General features: G+C 45.4%; 1 protein-coding gene across 3 annotated transcripts in view; it reads right to left on the reverse strand.

Moving 5' to 3' along the window:
- The window catches only part of CMTM4 (CKLF like MARVEL transmembrane domain containing 4), a 72,738-nt gene extending 51,820 nt beyond the window's left edge, over positions 1-20,918 (reverse strand). The window contains exon 1 of one of the 3 annotated variants that reach the window (XM_032284131.1): positions 20,541-20,799. In XM_032284131.1, coding sequence (XP_032140022.1) covers positions 20,541-20,726 — 186 coding nt within the window. In that variant the 5' untranslated portion in view covers positions 20,727-20,799. Of the gene's footprint in view, positions 1-20,540 lie in introns of all 3 variants that reach the window. The other 2 variants (XM_032284129.1, XM_032284130.1) reach the window with 2 other exon arrangements.
- Positions 20,919-21,162: the final 244 nt, after the last annotated feature.

Here is a 21,162-nt window from a genome sequence, read left to right on the forward strand (position 1 = left end):
CGCGGTGGCCCACGCCTGTAATCCCAGCACTTTGGGAGGCCGCGGCGGTGGACCACAAGGTCAAGAGATCAAAACCAACCTGGTCAACATGGTGAAACCCCATCTCTACTAAAAATACAAAAAATTAGTTGGGCATGGTGGCACGTGCCTGTAATCCCAGCTACTCAGGGGGCTGAGACAGGAGAATTGCCTGAACCCAGAAGGCGGAGGTTGAGGTGAGCCGAGATTGCGCCATTGCATTCCAGCCTGGGTAACAAGAGCGAAACTCCGTCTCAAAAAAAAATACCAAAAATTAGCTGGGCGTGGTGGCACGTGCTTGTAGTCCCAGCTACTTGGGAGGCTGAGGCAGGAGAATCGCTTGAACACAGAGGTAGAGGTTGCAGCGAGCCGAGAGCACCATTGCACTCCAGCCTGGGCGATAGACTCTGTCTCAAAAAAAAAAAAAAAAAAAAAAAAGACTACCAAGTGCTAGCCAAGAGGTAGAGCAACTGGAACTTCCACGTACTGCTGGGAAGAATACAAAATGGTATAGCCACGCTGGAAAACTGTTTAGCAGTTTCCTGTGTAGTGAAACACTTACTCTGTGACCCAGCAATTTCACTCCTGGGTATTAACCACAGTGAGATAAAAACTACATTCACACAAAAAGCCGTATGAATATTTATAGCAACTCCATTCATAATCACCAAAAGTTGCAAATAACTCAAAGGTGAATAAACTGTGGGACATGCCTACAATGGAAAACTACTCAGCAATAAAAAGGAATGACTTGATAAAATACAACATGAATGAATATCAAATGCATTACACTGAATGAAAGATGGTCTTAAAAGTGCATGCTTATGATTCCATTTCTGTGACATTCTGGAAATGACAAAACTATACTGATGAGAAACAGGATGAGGTTGCCAAGAATTGGATGTGACTACAAAGAAAGGGAATGAGGAAGTTTTGTGGGTTGATGAAACTGTTCTGTATCCTCATTATGGTAGTGGCTACATGAATATATGTGCATGCTAAAACTCATAGAACTGGACACCAAAAAAAGCCAATTTACTATATGTTAATTAAAGAAAAAAAAACAGCACATGAAGACCACCAACATCCTTGGCAGGTGCCCACACCTCCATAGCTCAAACATTTGCTGGATTTTTTAATGCTCTAAGAAAATCATGCCCATTCCTTTATTAGATTTTTTTTGTTTAATTCAAAACCATATGACAAATTCTAAATTAGCTTTAATTATTTGTTTTAGATTTAAAGTAGAGAATAAAGTCTTCAATTCTGCCACTTAATCATGAAACAAAAATAATGTAAAGAAGGAAACAAAGCAATTTTCAAAATGGCAACCAAAACAAAAGCAAGAGAGAATCTACTAGATGGAGCCAACCAGAGAGAGACTAAAGCGTAACGAAGCACCACATTCAGATCTCAGCTGTGCATTTAAAATTTGTGCACTTCTCTATATGTATATTGCACTTCCATAAAAAGTTCTTAAAAGCAATATTAATCTGCAATTCCAAAAACCACTCTGCATCATACTCAAAAGCAAATCGTGGTATGTGTAATAACCCATTTTTACAAGTATGAGCACGGGAACAAAGTCTAGAACGATGTAGACCTAATTGTTCATGGGAGTCCTCTCTATCTGAGGAGAACACTGGCATTTTTACTTTTCTCTCCATTTTTCTACATCAGTCTGATTTTTTAAAACAAGGGAAACAAACTCTTTTATAATCAGAAAATAAGTTTTTGCCATTTTGGAAAACAGTATTCAAGTTTTTTTAAAAAAAACCCTGATGTTTATATTACAGACAAATTTATGTATGACTTGACTATAAGCTCCTTGACTTAAAGCAGCTCTGTAAGCCTCATATAGTACCAGATTCCCAAAAGACACTTCATCAGATGTGTGACTGGAGAATAAAGAATAGAAAAAGGAAAGCCTTCTCCAAGAGAAGGGCTAACTTCAGGAGTCTCCAAATAGAGGGAAAAGAGTAAGGCAAGCAGCATGGGTGGCTGGATGGAAGGAGACGTGTGAGTGATGGTGAAGAAGCTGAAGGCCTCCTGAGATGGAGCAAAGACAAGGCAGTGGGCCTGGGGAGACAGAAAATTTGGGAGAGGTATAGCGAAGGCTTGTGATTAAGGGAGTAACAATGGTTTTATAGGAAGACATCAATGGGCTCACCCCTTCTAGAACCAACCATCCATTTTCCTCATCTTCTCCTCCTCTCCCCTGAACCTCCAAGGAAAGTGACTCCAGCCTGTTGCTTGCACAGCTTGTTATGCTCAGGATCCTTAGCACACAAGAGGAGTGAGCACCTGACCCAGAGTTACCAACCCACAGACTGGCCAGGCACCTATAACTTGGCCCAGCTGGGAAAACTCTACCCAAACAGACCATCAGATGCTCTCTGGCATTCAACTGAAGTTAGGATCATGATGAGAGAACACACAGACCAGAGATGAATATTTCAAATATCGAATCTCCAGCCTGGGCAACACAGGGAGACTCGGTCTCTCCAAAAATATTAAAAATATATATATATTAGCCAGGAGTGGTATAGTGGTTCACACCTGTGGTCCCAGCTACTTGGGAGACTTACAAAGAGGATCACTTGGGCCCAGCAGGTCGAGGCTGCAGTGAGCCATGATCATGACTGCACTCCAGCCTGGGCAACACAGTGAGACTCTGTCTCAAAATATACACACACATACACACACACATGTATAATCTATCACAACAAAGTCATAACATATATGTTGGTGCAAAAGTAATTGCAGTTTTTGGCACTAAAAGTAATGACCAGACTGGGTGCGGTGGCTCATGCCTATAATCCCAGCACTTTGGGAGGCCAAGGCAGTTGGATCACTTGAGGTCAGTTCAAGACCAGCATGGCCAACATGGTGAAACCCTGTCTCTACAAAAAATACAAAAGAAAAAATTAGCTGGGTGTGGTAGCGCTGACCTGTAATCCCAGCTTCTCGGGAGGCTGAGGCAGAAGAATGACTTGAACCTGGGAGGCGAAGGTTGCAGTAAGCCTAGGAGACAGAGTGAGACTCCATCTCAAAAAACAAAAAACGTAATGACCAGAACTATAATTACTTTTCCAACAACCTATACATATTATATATATAGGTTGGTAATATATTATAATCTATGTAATATATGTTAGTAATAGATCTCATAAAATGTAATACCTGCAACTCTGCTAAACAATCTTTTATTATTCCTCTGATTCTTAAGGGTTACTTTTGGGTTACATCTTTTTTTTTTTTTTTTTTTGAGACAGAACTTTGCTCCGATCGCAGCAGTGTGATCTTGGCTCACTGCAACCTCGGCCTCCCAGATTCAAGCAATTCTCTTGTCTCAGCCTCCAAAGAAGCTGGGATTACAGGTGCATGCCACCATGCCCAGCAATTTTTTTTTTTTTTTTTTGGTAGAGACAGAGTTTCCCATGTTGGCCAGGCTGGTCTCGAACTCCCAACCTCAGGTGATCCTCCCACCTCAGCATCCCAAAGTGCTGGGATCACAGGTATGAGCCACTGCACCTGGCCTTTTTAAATTTTTTTTTTTTTTTTTTTTTTTTTTGGGACAGAGCCTTACTCTTTTATGCAGGCTGGAGTGCAGTGACACAATCAGAGCTCACTGCAGCCTCAACCTCCTAAGCTCAAGTGATCCTCCCACCTCAGCCTCCCGAGTAGCTGGGACTACAGGCACACACCACCACACTTCAGCTAATTTTTTTAATTTTTTGTAGAGACAGGGTCTCCCTGTTTTGCCCAGGCTGGTTTTGAACTCCTGAACCCAAGGGATCCACCAACCTCAGCCTCCCAAAGTGCTGGGATTAGGTGTAAGTCACTGCACCCTGCCCAGGTTATACTATTATTTACAGAAAATGCCTAAGTGTGCACACTGCAGATTCTCAACGTTGTACTATACTTTTGTCCAGCTACTTAACAGTGAAATGTGGTTTGTTCCAGAGGGCCCCTTAATATGGCATTCCTTAAAGCAGGAGATTGTGTTTCCCACTACAAACAAGCCAGGCAGCAATGGTTTTTACATACTCCTTGCAGTTAACTTACTTTAAAACATAATATTTTCCTCAGCCAGTGTTCTCTTCTTGGCAGTAACCAAACAGGGGATTGACATTTTATTGAGAACACTACCTTCCTTTGCATGTTTGCAACTTCTACTCACGTCCTTAAATGGTCTCGGTCGTGGGATTCTTTCAGGTCAATGGTGGCCAGGCCTTGGTTATCTGAGACAAAGTGCCATGTGCTCTCTTCCACGATGGGGCTATGGCCCCTGCACTCCACCAGCCTGTTTTTGCCCCCGAGTTCTCAGAGCAAGGCAGTAAGTACTTATCTGCCACCCCCCAGGCAAGCTTTGTGGACAGATCCCTCTCCATGCCCAGTTGGCAGAGGAGGAAGCACTTGGTTGGCCTTAGGCTAGTGAGGCTGGTATGGAGCTAGGCAGAGCCAAGTTCTCTTTCAGATGCAACTGGGTCACAATCTGGTCTGAAAAGAGAAGACATAGGCCTTTGGGACCCAGGCGCCACAGGCTGCCCTTGACCAGATAGATAGAAAAGCTGAGTCCTTTTGGATAAAGCCCTGACTCAAGTAAAACCCCCAAGATTCATGAGGCCCAGCTGCTTGGCCCTTCCAGGGCTCCCTCAAAGGCCTGGCTTACTAGTGGGTCCTGCAGGAAACCTAAAGGAACCCAGGTATCTGCTCCTAGCAACTTAGGCCAACACTGCAGAGACAGGGATGGACATGGACCAGGAGCAGCCTAGACGGCCACAAAGGCCCCTCAGTGCACACACCCAGACAGAGACAACCAGAGTGGAAATTCTAACAGGTTATCTGAATCAGCCTCTAAAGCCCATCACATATCATCAACTGCTTGACAGATATTCTGATGGTAACTTAGGTTCTCAGTGGAACTGAGAGCTTTTAATTTCAACAAATGGCCACTCTTGTCGAAATGAGTCAGCAAGTTACCTGTTTATCTGTATTCATTCAGTCAGTTGGTGTTGAATACGTCATCATCTACAGACCTCACAGAGGACCCGGTGCTGAAAGGTGCTAATCTTTTTTTCTTTTTTTTTTTTTGAGATGGAGTTTTGCTCTTGTTGCAAGACTAGAGTGCAGTGGCATGATTTTGGCTCACTGCAACCTCCACCTCCTGGATTCAAGCAATTCTCCTGCCTCAGCCTCCTGAGTAGCTGGGATTACCGGTGCCCACCACCACACTCAGCTAATTTTTTTTTGTATTTTTAGTAGAAGTGGGGTTTCATCATGTTATCCAGGCTGGTCTCAAACTTCTGACCTCTGGTGATCCACTCACCTCAGCCTCCCAAAGCGCTGGGATTACAGGCGTGAGCCACTGCACCTGGCTGGTGCTTGCTACACATTCTTTTCTTCACCTTTAATTTTTTTGTTGTTGTTAATCTTTTTAGAGACAAGGTCTTGCTCTGTTGCCCAGGCTGAAGTGCAATGGCATGATCGTAGCTCATGGCGGCCTCAAATTCCTGGGCTCAAGCAATCCTCCCACCCCAGCCTCCTAAGTGGCTAGCACTAGAGGTATGCAACACCACATCTGCCTAATTTTTAAAAAAAATGTTTAAAGGAGTTTCGCTCTTGTTGCCCCTGGCTGGAGTGCAATGAATGGCACAATCCCAGCTCACCACAAACTCTGCCTCCCAGATTCAAGCGATTCTCCTGCCTCAGCCTCCCTAGTAGCTGGCATTACAGGTGCCCACCACCATGCCCAGCTAATTTTTTGTATTTTTAGTAGAGAAGCGGTTTCACTATGTTGGCCAGGCTGGTCTCGAACTCCTGACCTCAGGTGATCCACCGGCCTCGGCCTCCCAAAGAGCTTGGATAACAGGCATGAGCCACTGCATCCAGCTGAAATTTTTTTTTTTTTTAGAGATGGAGGTCTCACTATATTGCCCAGGCTGGTGCATATTCCTATGCATTCAAAATAATCTTGTTTAAAATATTATATCTGAAAAATATTTAAGGTTTACATATTTGCTTTATTTGGTCTTATTTTAAAATATACTCTCCTATGAATTTTAATATCTCAGCCAAGCCATAAGTCTAAAATAAGTTTCCATTGGGTATGGTGGCATGCCCTTGCAGTCCCTACTTGGGAGGCTGAGATGGGAGGATTGCTTTAGGCCAGGAGTTTGAGGCTGTAATGCACTATGATCATGCTTGTGAAAAGCCACAACATTCTAGCCTGTTCAACATAGTGAGACCCCATCTCTAAAAAAACCAAAAAGTTACTCAATGAAATAATTAAGATATAAGCTGCTCCATATAGCACCTCTATGCTAATGAGAAACAGATCCTCATCTAAATGGGAGCTTAGCTTGGCAAGAGGATAGTATATTTAAAAATGGCAACACCTCTGGGACGATGACTTGGGAATGGGCAACCCCTTCTCCCAGTGGACATTGCCTAGTGCCTTGGCATATGGCTTGGCAAGCAGGGTATGTAAGCTGGATCTCAGCCTTCCTAACCCGCCACTATTCAGTGAACAACATACACAACTGTACAAAGGGGCCTTGGACAATAGAGATGTATAGCAGAATATTGGGGGCTTTCTTTGCTCCTCTTTAACACAAATATTGCTGAACCAATCTGTCTGAGTCTTATATTTTGTAGGTCTTGATGATCTGTGTTAGGTATTAAGAAGTTTACTGTGGTCAACAGCCAGAATTTTTTTTTTTCTTTTTTTTTTTTTGAGATGGAGTCTTACTCTGTTGACCAGGTTAGAGTGCTACTGCAGTCTAGCAAGATCTCAGCTCACTGCAACCTCCAGCTTGTGGGTTCAAGTAATTCTCCTGCCCCAGTCTCCCGAGTAGCTGCGATGACAGAAGCCCACCAACATGCCTGGTAGAGTACAGTGGTGCAATCACAGCTCATCGTAACCTCGTACTTCCAGTCTCAAATGATCCTCCCGCCTCTGCTACCCGAGGAACTGGGACAATAAGTACATGCCACCATGCCCAGCCAAAAAAATAAATAAATAAATCACACTCTAACGGGAATATAGAGAAACCTGCCGTCAAATTATCCTGTTCTCACTTTACTATCACAGAGTGTACGGCAAAGTTATATCTAACACCAGGGTTTTGTTGCAATTCAAACATTGGGGCTGTCACTCAATTGCCGGCTCCAGTACATTCACTTGGGCAATTGCCTGAGTTGGTTAAATACTTGCTCTTTGCGCAGAACATCACAAAGAGTTGACTTGTCATATATAGTCTCTCCTAAACTACTATTCTAAAAAAATGCCTAAGGCTCTCCATAATTCATCTGGGTCTCCCCCATAATCATATAATGGACAAGAAAGATGATCTCAAATCACAGAACTGTCCCACATCTGGCTTCACAGAAAGGATCAAACCTCCATCCCTATGGGAGCAACAGTAAAGCACCAGGGAAAGAATGGGACCCTGAGGCTCAGATCCCAGGGCCACCAACCAACGAAACAGCCACAGGCAAGTCCCAGCTTCTCTGGGGTCAGATTCCTCTACTATAAAACAATGGAGGTGCACAATAGCTTCACGATCCCTTAGAGTCTAAAACTCTTGAGTTTCTGCCTGTTTTGAGCCACCTTGACCCTCCGCTATTTATTTATACCAAGCATTCACCTTCAACATGAATTAGCTGTTTTTCTTCCTTGATTTGCGACTTGTTCCAAACTTCCCAACACCATCAAACTGAACTCGGATGAGCCAACAAACGCTTACCAAGTGCTCACCACTGTGAACACTTTATAGAAAAAAACTGCACCTCTGCCATGCATATGTTTATAAACTTACCACAGTAGAATGTAAGTATTCCTTACTTTTCAAATCTGTTCAGAAAGCCAGTGTCCAGAGAGTGATGGACATATATAATGTAAGACAGTGCTTCATCACAGGGCACCAATCAGAGCAGAGAAAAATCAGTGACAGCCAGGCGTGGTGGCTCTCGACAGTAATCCCAGTACTTTGGGGGACAGGGCAGGATGATGGCTTGAGCCCCGCAGTTCAAGAGCAGATGAGGCAACACGTTAAGACCCCATCTCTACAAAAAAACAAAATTAGCCAGGCATGGTGGCGCACCTGTAATCCCAGCTATTCCAAAGGCTAAGGGTATAGGACCACTTGGGACCAGGAAGTTGAGGCTGCAGTGAGCCATGATCATCCCACTGTACTCCAGCCTGGGCAACAGAACAACACCCTGTCTCAAAAACATATAAAAAAGAAAAGAAAAAAAAAACCAGTGAGGCCAGGCATGGCAGGACCAGAGGAAGACAGGTAGGGGCATGGAAGCAGGGAAAGGGACATGAGGCCCTGCCTTGCCTTGGCCCAATGACTTCTGGGGCATCTGTAGGCTGGGCAAAGGGCAGCAGCAGCCTTGCAGCAACAGCGTGTTATTGTGGAGAACAAGAGCTTCCAGCCAGGCTGAAGCTAGCAGATTTACGTGGAGAGAATCTGAATGGGAAAGTCACTGGACCAGAACCTGGCTAGATGAAGCACCCATGGACATTCTAACAATAATGACCCTCATCAAATGTTTCCCACAGCAGGGCACCATGCTAGGCACTTTGCATTCAACCTCATACCAACCCTATGCTGACAGGTAGTCTTATCTGTACTCCTACTCCTAATCATTCCAGCCTGACTCAGGTCCTTAAAGGCCAAACTGAGGTCTAAAGGGTATGGTCCTAAGTGCAGGTAATCAAGATCTTTAAAATCTTTTTTTTTTTTTTTTTTTTTTGAGACAAAGTCTCACTCTGTCACCCAGGCTAGAGTGCAATGGCACAATCTCGGCTCACTGCAACCCCCACCTCCCGGGTTCAAGCAATTCTCCTGCCTCAGCTTCCTGAGTAGCTGGGACTACAGGCGTGTGCCACAATGCCCTGCTAAGTTTTGTATTTGGAGACTGGGTTTCATCATGTTAGCCAGGCTGGTCTCAAACTCCTGACCTCAGGTGATGCACCCACCTCAGCCTCCCAAAGTGCTGGGATTATAGGTATAAGCCACTGCATCCAGCCTCAAGATCTATTTTTGTGAAGAAAAGTGACCAGGGTCAGGTGTGGTGGCATGTGCCTATAATACCAGCTACTGAGGAAACTGAGGCAGGAGGATCACTTAAACCCAGGAGTTCAAGGCCGCAGTGAGCTATAATCACACCACTGTACTCTAGCTTGGGTAACACAGTGAGGCCCCATGTCTAAAAACAAAAGAAACGAAAAGCAAAGCCATCAGGGAGAAAGAGAAAAACAAAAATCCAGAGAAGGGAACAGAAAGCCATAAAGAATGCTCCTCCAGCAACCTGGAGATCCAGGGCTCCCCTTTCAGGCTAGAGGAACAGAGGAAAGGGAGAGAAAGGGACAAATGAAATTGGGAAGTTCTAACATAATGAGTTGGATAAAAAATCCAGCCCACCCAGCCCCCCTCACCATATAGTCCCCATTTCCAGATAAATGTGATTGCTTTTGAAATGAACCAAAAATATCAAGTATCTTCAATGGAAAACTAAGCCTTGTTAGAATATAACTTTCCAAGTTATCTGCTCCTATGGAATTGCACCTTTCATTGTCCTTGAGCTATCTGTAACTCTGTTAAACTGTATATAACTGACAGCAATGCAAATGATCCTCATCTATAAACAGGCAAATTAATTCTGTCTGGTAGAGAGACAATTGATTCCCCTCCAAGCCAGAGTTGCATGTATTTGAAATTGATTTCATGGAACATGTGTGTACACATGGGATGTAACTGCTTTTTGAATTTTCCTTTGAGCAGGTTGTAACGTCCTATGGTTTCCTCATTAATTAATAAAATACTTTACATTTGTATGAGTCATGATTTTATCTTTTAAAAATTATTCTTTGTACAGGCACAGTGGCTCACACCTGTAATCCTAGCACTTTGGGAGGCTGAGGTGGATGGATCGCTTGAGTCCAGGAGTTCAAGACCAGCCTGGGCAACACAGCAAAACCCCATCTCTATAAAATGTATAAAAATTAGCCAGACATGGTGGTGCATGCCTGTGGTCCCTGCTACTTGGAGGGCAGAGGCAGGAGGATCGCTTGAGCCCAGGAGACAGAGGTTGCAGTAAGTCAAGATCATGCCACTGTACTCTAGCCTGGGTGACAGAGCGAGACTCCATCTCAAAAAAAAAAAAAAGATCCTTTAATATCTGCAAACAAATTAAAGTCCAGAAAAGGTGCCAATAACTCTGTATTAGCTGTTCTAAGAAGTAAAGAAAAAGATTCCAAGTCAATAATTCAACCAATTCCAAACACTTTGAAGTCTGCTGGCAAGAAGGAGGACAATCAGGTCTCAATTTTCACCTCTTTACCTCACGCTCCATGGGAAATGACAGTCTCCAGCTTCCTCATCACTTTTACTGGTTCTGATTTTAGCAATTCTTAAATTTTATCAATAATCCAAGGAGAAAGAAGAGTTGACGGCCCCCCTGCTCCCCTGACTCTGAGAGATGTGACCCCTGAATTATACAAAAAGGATTTTCTTTTTTTTTTTTTTTTTTTTGGAGACGGAGTTTCGCTCTCGTTACCCAGGCTGGAGTGCAATGGCGCGATCTCGGCTCACCGCAACCTCCGCCTCCTGGGTTCAGGCAATTCTCCTGCCTCAGCCTCCTGAGTAGCTGGGATTACAGGCACATGCCACCATGCCCAGCTGAATTTTTGTATTTGTAGTAGAGACGGGGTTTCACCATGTTGACCAGGATGGTCTCGATCTCTTGACCTCGTGATCCACCCGCCTCGGCCTCCCAAAGTGCTGGGATTACAGGCTTGAGCCACCGCGCCCGGCCACAAAAAGGATTTTCTTGAGGCTGGAGACCCCCCAGGAGCAGAGCCAGCAGAGGGGAAAAAGAAACGGACCAAGTCACTGTAAGATGGTACTGATGAGGCTGGGCATGATAGCTCACACCTGTAATCCCAGCAGTTTGGGAGGCCAAGGCAGGTGGTTCGCGTGAGGTTAGGAGTTCGAGACCAACCTGACCAACATGGTGAAACCCCATCTCCACTAAAAATACAAAAATTAGCTGGATGTGGTGGTGTGCGCCTGTAGTCCCAGTTACTTGGGAGGCTGAAGCAGGAGAATTGCTTGAACCTGGGACATAGAGGTTGCAGTGAGCTGAAATCATGTCACTGCACTCCAGCCTGGGTGACAGAGTAAGACTCCATCTCAAAGATAATTTAAAAATGTAATTGCCACCTCCACCTCTTACTGCTCTCCAATTTAGTTAAATCCTTTCCATCTCCGCTGCCAAAAGACCAGTTAGTGAGGCCTTCTTTTCTCACTGGATTTACTCAAAGTCTCTTACCAGGCCCTGCTGCGATAATCTCATCCTTCTCAAAGCCACTGCTTTGACATCCTCTAACCTAGGGGTATCCAACAGAAATATGTAAGCCATACATGCAACTGAAAATTTTCTAATAGCCACATTTTAAAAAGTAAAAAAGTGGAATTTGGATAGTATATTTTATTTAATCCAATATATCCAAAATATTGACCAGGCACAGTGGCACACCCCTGCAATCCTAGCACTTTAGGAGGCCGAGGCAGGAGGATCACTTGAGACCAGGAGTTTGAGGCCAGGCTGGGCAACATAGTGACTAGACCCTGTCTCTATAAAGGAAAAACAAACTAACAAAAAAATATGACTTCAATATGTAATGAGTACAAAATTATTCATGACAGTTTACATGCTTTTTTTCCTATTAACTCTTTAAAATCCAGGGTGCATTTTGCATTTATGCATATCTCAATTCGTACCAGCCACATTTCAAGTGCTCAGTGGTCACAGTTATAACTGTTCCCCATCTCTTTTAGAAAAATCCAAATTCATCAGCCTAACCAACCAGGCTCTCCCCAGCCTGGGTCCCCCTCATCCCACCCCATCTGTCAAATCACTTGCCCTTCGCTTTCATACCTTTGCCTGGTGAACGACACTTGACTCACCTCTTACCACCCTTTTCTGGGATGGACCCCAGCACCTGGGGTATTCCTTTGCCACAGGCACACCCACCTTATTCCAGGCATTGGCCATTCAGCATCTTACAGCAATATGCCCCTTTCCCAAATGGCCACAAGTGCTTCCTGCCAAGCCCACTGTCCCCAGGCCTCCATCACAGCTTAGATGGTCCAATGGTTTGTGTATTTTTGTCTGCCCCACTCCAAACCCTTACTCCCAAGAGGTCTGGGAGCTCCTTGGAGGCAAAGATTTTTGTCTTATTTATGTCTGTCTAATAGTACCTGGCCCACGCTAGGCACTCAAATGTATATAAAATACGGATTTTTTTAAAGGGGTGAATTACAGCATTTTTATCAACATCTAGTTACTGGTCTTGATCTAACTTTGAAGTTATTTAGCCAGCTCTTAAGTTATACACATTTCTAGGGCTTGGCCTGAAAATGGGTGAAAGAAAGCAGACAAGCTGAGGAAGCAACTACCCCTGAAACAGCCATTGTTTCTGGGTTGTTTTTCTTTTTTTCCACTGGTACAAAAATCTTTTAGCCTTAAACTGTTTTTCACAGTGGTGCTGGAATAAACGGGAAACCACAAAAATGAAGGCTTCCACTGCACCAGTCATCAAATCACAGTGGCAGTAAAGAAAACATCCAGAACTATCCACATTTGATTAAACTCTGAATATTTTCAGTGTTTATTAACTCATTTAATTCTCAAACTTAACCATTCATTTGAAATTGTCAGCAACAAAATTCTGGCTTAACAGTATTCCCTATAGCCCTCTCTAGCCTTCACTGAAGAACGCCAGCCTCCCTTTGCAGGCCTCATGGAATGGTCATTCTTTTCTTTTTTAATCAGAAAGCTTTATAATAATAATCACTATGACCCATAGCTTCAATCCCAGCTGGGACTTTCTCTTTGCCTGTAAGTGTCTCTCGAAAGATACTGGCTTGACAGATATAAGCCTCTTGTCTTTCTGAACATGTTAATCAGAAAACAGACAACTTCAATAATAATTACAGAATCCTGGTTTTCATTTTACACTTTTCTACGCAAAAAGCTTGGCAAAGCTTCTTATGGTTTCCCCAACTTTTACAAAAATCTCTCTCCTAAGCAAAAGCTTCTGTTTCCTAGTAGCAGTAGATACTCTTTTAAAACTTAAAAGTTAAAAAGAGAAAAAGTGTAATCCCAGTAGTTTGGGAGGCCGAGGCGGGTGGATCACGAGGTCAAGAGATTGAGACCATCCTGGTCAACATGGTGAAACCCCGTCTCTACTAAAAATACAAAAAATCAGCTGGGCATGGTGGCGCGTGCCTGTAGTCCCAGCTACTCAGGAGGCTGAGGCAGAAGAATTGCCTGAACCCAGGACGCGGAGGTTGCGGTGAGCCAAGATTGCACCATTGCACTCCAGCCTGGGTAACAAGAGTGAAACTCCGTCTCAAAAACAAAAACAAAAACAAAAAAAAAAAAGAAAAAGTAATTACAATGGCATTTTATTTTCATACTTTCTCTCCAATATTTTCTACCTCAGGGTCCAGTAGTTTATTATAAATATAGGTACATACAACATTTCCCCATGGATTCCATGTTTTCAAAAACTTGACCTTACAAACTACATTAAGTAATAACCCATTTTTTTCTTTTACTAAACAAATATGTACATTCAACTGTCTACTCAACGCCTGTGTGCCAGACCCTGGTTTAGACACAGGACACGGCAGAGAACTGGAAAGCAAAGTCTTTGCTCTCATGGAGCTGACCTTCTAGCTGGATGGTCAACACTATGGAGAAGAATCAAGCAGGGTGACAGGGGTCAATAGTAAGGCAAAGTGGGGTAAGGGAGTACCCTATTCTAGTTGGTGGGTATAGGGAAGGTCTCTTTGGAGCAGGAACCAGAAGAACAGTGCCAAGTGGGGAATCTCTTTGAGCCTATTCTGGTGCAAGAGGCTGCCTAATTTAAAAAATAAAAATAGTGGGTAGGCATATTCAGGAAAGAGGTGAGCGATGAGAGAATAAATCCTAAGTGCAAAGATGAAGGCAGGTGCACATTAATCAAAAGCTTACTGAAAGCTCCTGATCAACCTGAAGTAATCGGTTTTATAAAATTCCAGCCAGAAGTAAGAAATTTTACCTTATTCTGCTTAATGTAAGCAGAAATCTGCCTTACTGTGCTTAATGTGGTTTATAGTATAGACTTTTTGAAATATAATTAGTACCTAGGTTCTCTTTTTGTTTTGTTTTTGAGATGGAGTCTCCCTCTGTCGCCTAGGCTGGAGAGCAGCGGCGTGATCTCAGCTCACTGCAACCCTCACCTACCAGGCTTCAAGCAATTCTCCTGCCTCAGCCTCCCAAGTATCTGGGATTACAAGCACCCACCACCAAACCCGGCTAATTTTCTTATTTTTTAGTAGAGACTAGGTTTACCATGTTGGCTAGGCTGGTCTTTAACTCCTGACTTCAAGTCATCTGCCCATCTCGGCCTCCCAACGTGCTGGGATTACAGGTGTGAGCCACCGTACTCCCCAGGCCCTCATTCTGACTCTCAATCCCCCATTACTACCTTAATAAACTCTAGGGATCCCAGGAGCCCACTTTGAAAACCAGTGATAGCCCCCATCAGGAGAAAAGGCCACACACAAGAGGCACAGCAATGAATCCTGAACAATTCCCCACCCACAGCTTTAAGAGAGAGTTTTTCACAAAAATCCTCCCCCATCAAAAGTTAAACTGCTTAAAAATAGGATAGTTTCCAAATACTTAAACAAGCAATATCTCCTCCCCCAGGAGGTGTCACTTTCTGAGCTATGTGCCCTTCTATTCATTGGTCTCCTCTCCAGCCTGCTGCAGCCCTGCTCTAGAGACCTAGACCACTTCGAACTGAGGTCAAAGTTTAAGTCGGCTGATTGGCAGAAGCCATCCCTCTGAGCAGGAGTTCCCTGCTCTCTTCCTCTCCACTTCCCCCAGTCTGTCTCCTTCCTCCTTCCTGGAGTCCTAAGGTCCCAACTTGCTAATGAACCCAAATCCCATCTCATCTCGCCCTGTTTGTTACTTCTCTTGCACACACAACCTGTTCTCCAGGAATCACCTTATTTTCCAAACTAAAATATCAGGATATAGTGTGAGCACATGGATGCTGTTACATGAATAGCTGTAATTTCAATGCTTAGAATACTTCATAAAGTAAAATAATTATTTAAAATTTAGGATTATACTTATATATGGTCTGATGAGGGAGCACAGGAAATTGAGACTGTCTGGGAAAATGTATTATCTGTGATCACTTCTGCTCTATTCTCTAATAAGTAACTTTATTTTCCAAAGGAATCCCATGTTGTCCTGCAAAAGCATTTGGGGTTACTTCCAGAAATAAGGATATAAGAGTCAGTGATAGCAGCTACACGTTGAAGACCCCATGCTGGTATTTTCAGGCTATTTCAATAGCTCAGGAAAGGGTACTGTGGGGAAATAAAAAAAAAAAAAAATCAACCATACATACCTCAGTCCTTAATGGGGCAGGCCATATATGTGGTACAGCTCAAGCCTGTTCAGCACAACTTTAGGCTGGAAAGAGCTCTCTCCCAGGCACGCAGGTATACATCCATTCTACCAAGAGAGAAGCATCCTGACATATAGCCCTATCCTCACCTCTAGGTGTATATCTATAACATTTACTTTCAAAAACTTCACCGATCTTTTGTTTCTGGAATACATCACAATTGGTTTGGTGTATTATTCTTTCTACAATATGCTGGCTTCTATTTTCTGTACAGTATTTTGTTGAGGATTTCTGTGTCTGTGTTCATGAGGAATATTGGTCTGTAGTATCCTTTTCTTAAACTGTCTTTGTGTGGTTTTGTAAAACACATGTATACTCTCTATACTTAACAACTTTTTTTGAAGTCATGGTTTATAATTCCACTATTTTTAATTATCAAAAAAACTTAAGAGTAATTATAACTTTGCTTTTCTGCTAGAATTTAATTTGATTCCAAGTCCTTGATCAGGAAGACAGCTCCTAAAGGAAAATGGGACTGTTTTACAAGGAGCCACAGAATGGTGGCTCTGAGAATCCAATATAGAGAAACCCACTGCTTCATCTAACATTATGCACATGTATATGCATGACTTCAGGGATAAATGGGAGCCAGGAGTACAAAGGAATCTTCAGTAGTAAACAAAACGCAGAACCCTTCACAGTTTGACCAGGGTCATTGTGTGTCTGCCAGGTCATTTGACCAGCTCTTAAGAACCAGGAACCCAACTGAGCCTCAGTTGAACCAGCCCCTCCACAGAACTGAGGGGATTTGGGGCTGATAAGCTCAGTGCTATGTCTACAGCCAGTCATTTATCAAAGTTGCAGCTTTGCAAATGTGGCTATTTTATGTTGTATATGATTTCTATAAGCCCCACCCCTGCATATCCTCCAGAGAACAGTAACCAGCCAGGGATTGTGCTGACTGGCTTGAGGTTAAAAAAAAAAACTAACAAGGTTTCCATCAAAGAAAAGATATGCCATATTACCCACCCCTGAAGTGCAAATACTCACATCTGTTTTTGAGTTACATAAGAAAGCAACTATCAAACATTAACCTCTTAACTCTTACAATTCCTAAAATGCTCAATTAGTCATTACCACCCATATTGTACAACTGAGAAACCCAGATGTGATGGGATTAAGAGACATCAAGATCAGTAGAGCTAAAATTTGCATTTAAACATTTCCAGGCCAGGCACAGTGGCTCATACCTGTAATCCCAGCACGTTGAGAGACCAAAACAGTAGGATCGCTTGAGCCCAGGAGTTCGAGACTAGCCTCTTGTTTGAGGCAACATAGCAAGACCTCATCTCTACAAAAAAATTAGCAGGGCATGGTGGTGCATCCCTGTAGTACTGGCTACTCAGGAGGCTGAGGCAGAAGGCTGCCTTGAGCCCAGAAGTTCAAGGTTACAGTGAGCTATGATCATGCCACTGCATTCCAGCCTGGGTGACAGAGCGAAAATTTGTCTTTTAAAAAAAAAAAAAAAAAAAAATTCCTATTATCCATCTTTTGTTATTAAAAAGTCCTAAACAAATACGTTGTCCGAAAGTCATCTAGGCATGGGAAGGGCTCAAGAAAGGGATGTGGGCCACGTGCAGTGGCTCACACCTGTAATCCCAATTTGCAACCAACCTGGGCAATATATAATGAGACTCTGTCTTTATTCATTTAAAAAAAAAAAAAAAAGACTTCACACAAGGAGGAAGATGATAATGTAAATCAGTTGTTTAACCACAGTAGACGTTCTCCCCAACTAAGAGATAGGTACATGTTTCATTTTGAAAAGATATAGACTGAGGTCAGTTACTCATGCCTGTAATCTCAGCACTTTGGAAGGCCAAAGAGGGAGGGGTGCTTGAGCCCAGGAGTTTGAAACCAGCCTGGGCAACATAGGGAGACCCTGTCTCTACAAAAAAATTAAAAATTAGCTAGGCATAGTGGCACATACCCGTAATCCTAGCTAGTTGGGAGATGAGGTGAAAGGATTACTTGAGCCCAGGAGGTCAAGGCTACAGTAAACTATGATTGCACCACTGCACTCTAGCTTGAGCACAGAGCAGAACCTTGTCTCAAAAAGAAAAAGAAAAGATAGAATCTATGCAACTGCACTGTTTAATTTTTTCATAATATTTCAGATTAGCTTTACTATCAAATCACATTCCATTAAAAATATCAATTTAACTTAAATCATAAGGAAGTAAACTATCTTTAATTCAAATACATAATTATTTTTCAGTGATATCTTCACAAAGTTTCTTTAGAGACAGGTATTGTTAATTAGCACTATGACAGCTAACATTTACTGCACATCAATTGGATGTCTAATACAATAGGTACTAACTTACACATATTATTTCATTTTCTTAATCCTTTGAGGGAGGTATTGTACTGGCAGGCTCATTTCACAGAAAGATCGCAGCCTTAAGGCTATTTATTGACAGCTGGTTGCGAGTGCCTGTGCAAGGTTTGTTTTGTTTTGAGATGGAGTCTTGCTCTGTCACCCAGGATGGAGTGCAATGGTGCGATCTCAGCTCACTGCAACCTCCGCCTCTGGGGTTCAAGCACTTCCCCTGCCTCAGTCTCAGGAGTAGCTGGGATTACAGGCACCTGCCATTATGCCTGGCTAATTTTCTGTATTTTTGTACAGACGGGGTTTGACCATGTTGGCCAGGCTAGTCTTGAACTCCTGACCTCAAATGATCAGGAGGCCTCAGCCTCCCAAAGTGCTGGGATTACAGGTGTGAGCCACCGCGCCCGGCCTGCTGCAAGGTTTTTTTTTTTTAATACTAAAAGAATATAGAAAGGTAAGTCTCAAACTTTAATGTACACGTGGATCACCTGGGGAATCTTATTTAAATGCAGGTGAATCCGAAGTTCTGGGGCAAGGCCACTGATCCTGCATCTCTAATAAGCCCTTAGGTGATGGCAATGCTGCTGGCCTAAGGGCCAAACTTGGAATAGCAAAGATCTACAGGTTGCAATAGGCCATAAAAAACACCACAAAAATGTCTACAGCCCAGCGGGGTGGCTCACACCTGTAATTCCAACACTTTGGGAGACCAAGATGGGCAGACCACTTGAGGTCAGTAGTTCAAGACCAGCCTGGCCAGCGTGGGGAAACCCCATCTCTACTAAAAAATACAAAACTTAGCAAGGCCTGGTAGGGAGGCCAAGGCAGGAAAATCGCTTGAACCTGGGAGGTGAAGGTTGCAGTGATCCGAGATCGTGCGACTGCACTGCAGCCAGGGCACCAGAGCAAGAAACCCACTCAAAAAAAAAAAAAAAAATCTACAAAAACTAAATTTATGGCTGGGCTCAGTGGCTCACACCTGTAATCCCAGCACTTTGGGAGGCTGAGGTGGGTGGATCACCTGAGGTCAGCAGTTTGAGACCAGCCTGGCCAACGTGACAAAACGCCGTCTCTACTAAAAATATAAAAATTAGCCAGGCATGGTGGTGGGTGCCTATAATCCCAGCTACTTGGGAGGCTGAGGCTGAAGAATCTCTTGAACCCAGGTGATGGAGATTGCAGTGAGCCGAGATCACACCATTGCACTCCAGCCTAGGCAACAAGAGTGAACTCCGTAAAGAGAAAAAAAAAAAAAAAAAACTAAATTTATTTTTAGACATGGGCTTTTCCTATGTTGCCCAAGCTGGAGCACAGTGGATACTCCCAGGCACCATAATAGCTCCCTGTGACCTTGAAGTCCTAGGCTCAAGCAATCCCCTCACCTCAGCTTCCCGATTTTTAAAAGTCAAATTTTTCTCAAAACCATAGTTAGAACTTACCCTTCAAGTGGGTCCTTTGAAGGGTACCCTCACCTGCCATACCCTTCAAGTGGGTTCCTTTCCTTTGCTCACCCACATATGACCTCTCAGGGTTTAAGTTCTAGAGATTAGCAAACAGCAGAGGTAGGCAAGATTTTAGGAGCTAGGCCCAAAAGTTCTTCTAGATGAAAAGTACAGCTCTAGTCTGGACGTGGCAGCTCACGTCAGGTTAATGAGAAAGAGGGAAAGCTTCTCTGGCTATAAGAAGGCTATAAAGTTTGGAGACCAGTGGCCTCAGAAGACGGCCTACCTGTGACAGGGAATGTGGGGGGCACACACGGGTTTTTCTGAATTGGAGCATCCCTGGACCACAACAGAGCTGAGCAACTGCCCGGAAAGGCGTGTTACAAAACCACAAAGCAGGAACAGAGCTGAGAGGCCCCTGCCCAGAACACCCTGGAAGCTAAAACATAGGACCCTGAGAAACGAGCTCTACTATAGACAAGTCCAACAGAAAGTTCTCTGTTTCTGCTACCTCCAAAACTGGCTGCCCTCCCAGATTTAACTCTGGGTACCCATTGGGCAGTGCCAGCCACCGTGCCGGGCTGTGGACTCCGGGATGCCAAGTCTGTCTTCTCGGTTAGAAGGACTCAAACCTCTGCAGCGTAGAGACTTTGTGGGCTGATCTAGGCTCCCCCACTGCATCAGGGATACCTGCCTCCGCCCAACAAATACTTACTAAGCGTGTACCACATACGCCTGGCACCCAGCTAGGCGTCAAGGGGAAACCAAGCCAGAGACCTCCGTCTCCGGAGGTAGAAACAGACGAGCACCGTCTGGAGGTTGCGGCCGGGGAAACCTGCCACAGGTTGCTAAGACCAGCCATACCCAGGAGACAGCAAGATTCCCAGCACCACCCAGCCCAGTAACGCCACAAACTCCCGGGAGCGCGGGCGGAGCGGACAGGTAGGCCCCAGGGCAGGTGCTCAGGTAGGAGGCGCACACCTGAGGCTGCCGGCCTGGGAAGAGCAGGCTCCGGCCGAGGGCGGAGTCCCCAGAGGAGGTTGCAGCGCGGCCCCGGGACCCCGCGAGGGAGAGGGGGAGCGAGGAGCGGGCTCCGGCCCCGGCAAGCGGGTACGCGACTGAGGCCCCGCAGCGGGGCGGGGAGGGAGGCGTGCGGCTAGGCCGCCCTCGGGCACCTGGGGCCCCGCCCGGCACCTACCACTTGGGCGACCTTGAGGCGGCCGAACGCGCCGCGCAGGTAGTCGGGGTCGCAGCGCAGGCCGGCCAGTCCGCGGCGCTGGCTCACCGGCTCGGTGGTGGGCTGGTACGGGCTGCTGGCGCCCGAGATCATGGAGGTGCTCGAGGCCTCGCCCTCGAAGCCGTCCAGCTCCTCGCCGCTCCGCATGTTGCCGCCTGGCCCGGGCCGCCTCGCGCGGCCGGCTCCCGGAGCCAGGAGCGGGCGGGTTCAGCGGGGCCGCCGCATCGCCGCCGCCGCCGCCGCCGCCTGACTGACCGCCCGCGGCCCGTCCGCCTCCGCCGCCGCCGCCTGTCGCCCGCCGCCCGGCTGCGGCCGCGGCTCGGTCCGCTCGGGTTCGGCTCCCGCCGCCTCGGCAGCGGAAAGGGAGGGAGGCGGGAGCAAGGAGAGGGAAGGAGGCGGGAGCCGGCGCGCCGGGCCGGGAGGGGCGGAGCCAGGCCGCAGCCCGCCGCTCCGAGGCGCTCCACGGCGGGGGAGAGGTGGAGGCGGTGGCGCCGCGGGCCTCGGGGCGGGGCGGGGCGCCGGTTCCTCAGGCCCCGCCCCGGCCCCGCCCCCACCTGTGCTGCTAGCCGGGACCGGAGCCGCT

The sequence above is a fragment of the Sapajus apella genome, unplaced genomic scaffold (assembly GCF_009761245.1).
Source record: "Sapajus apella isolate SASKATOON/1434 unplaced genomic scaffold, GSC_monkey_1.0 scaffold15, whole genome shotgun sequence".
NCBI lineage: Eukaryota > Metazoa > Chordata > Mammalia > Primates > Cebidae > Sapajus > Sapajus apella.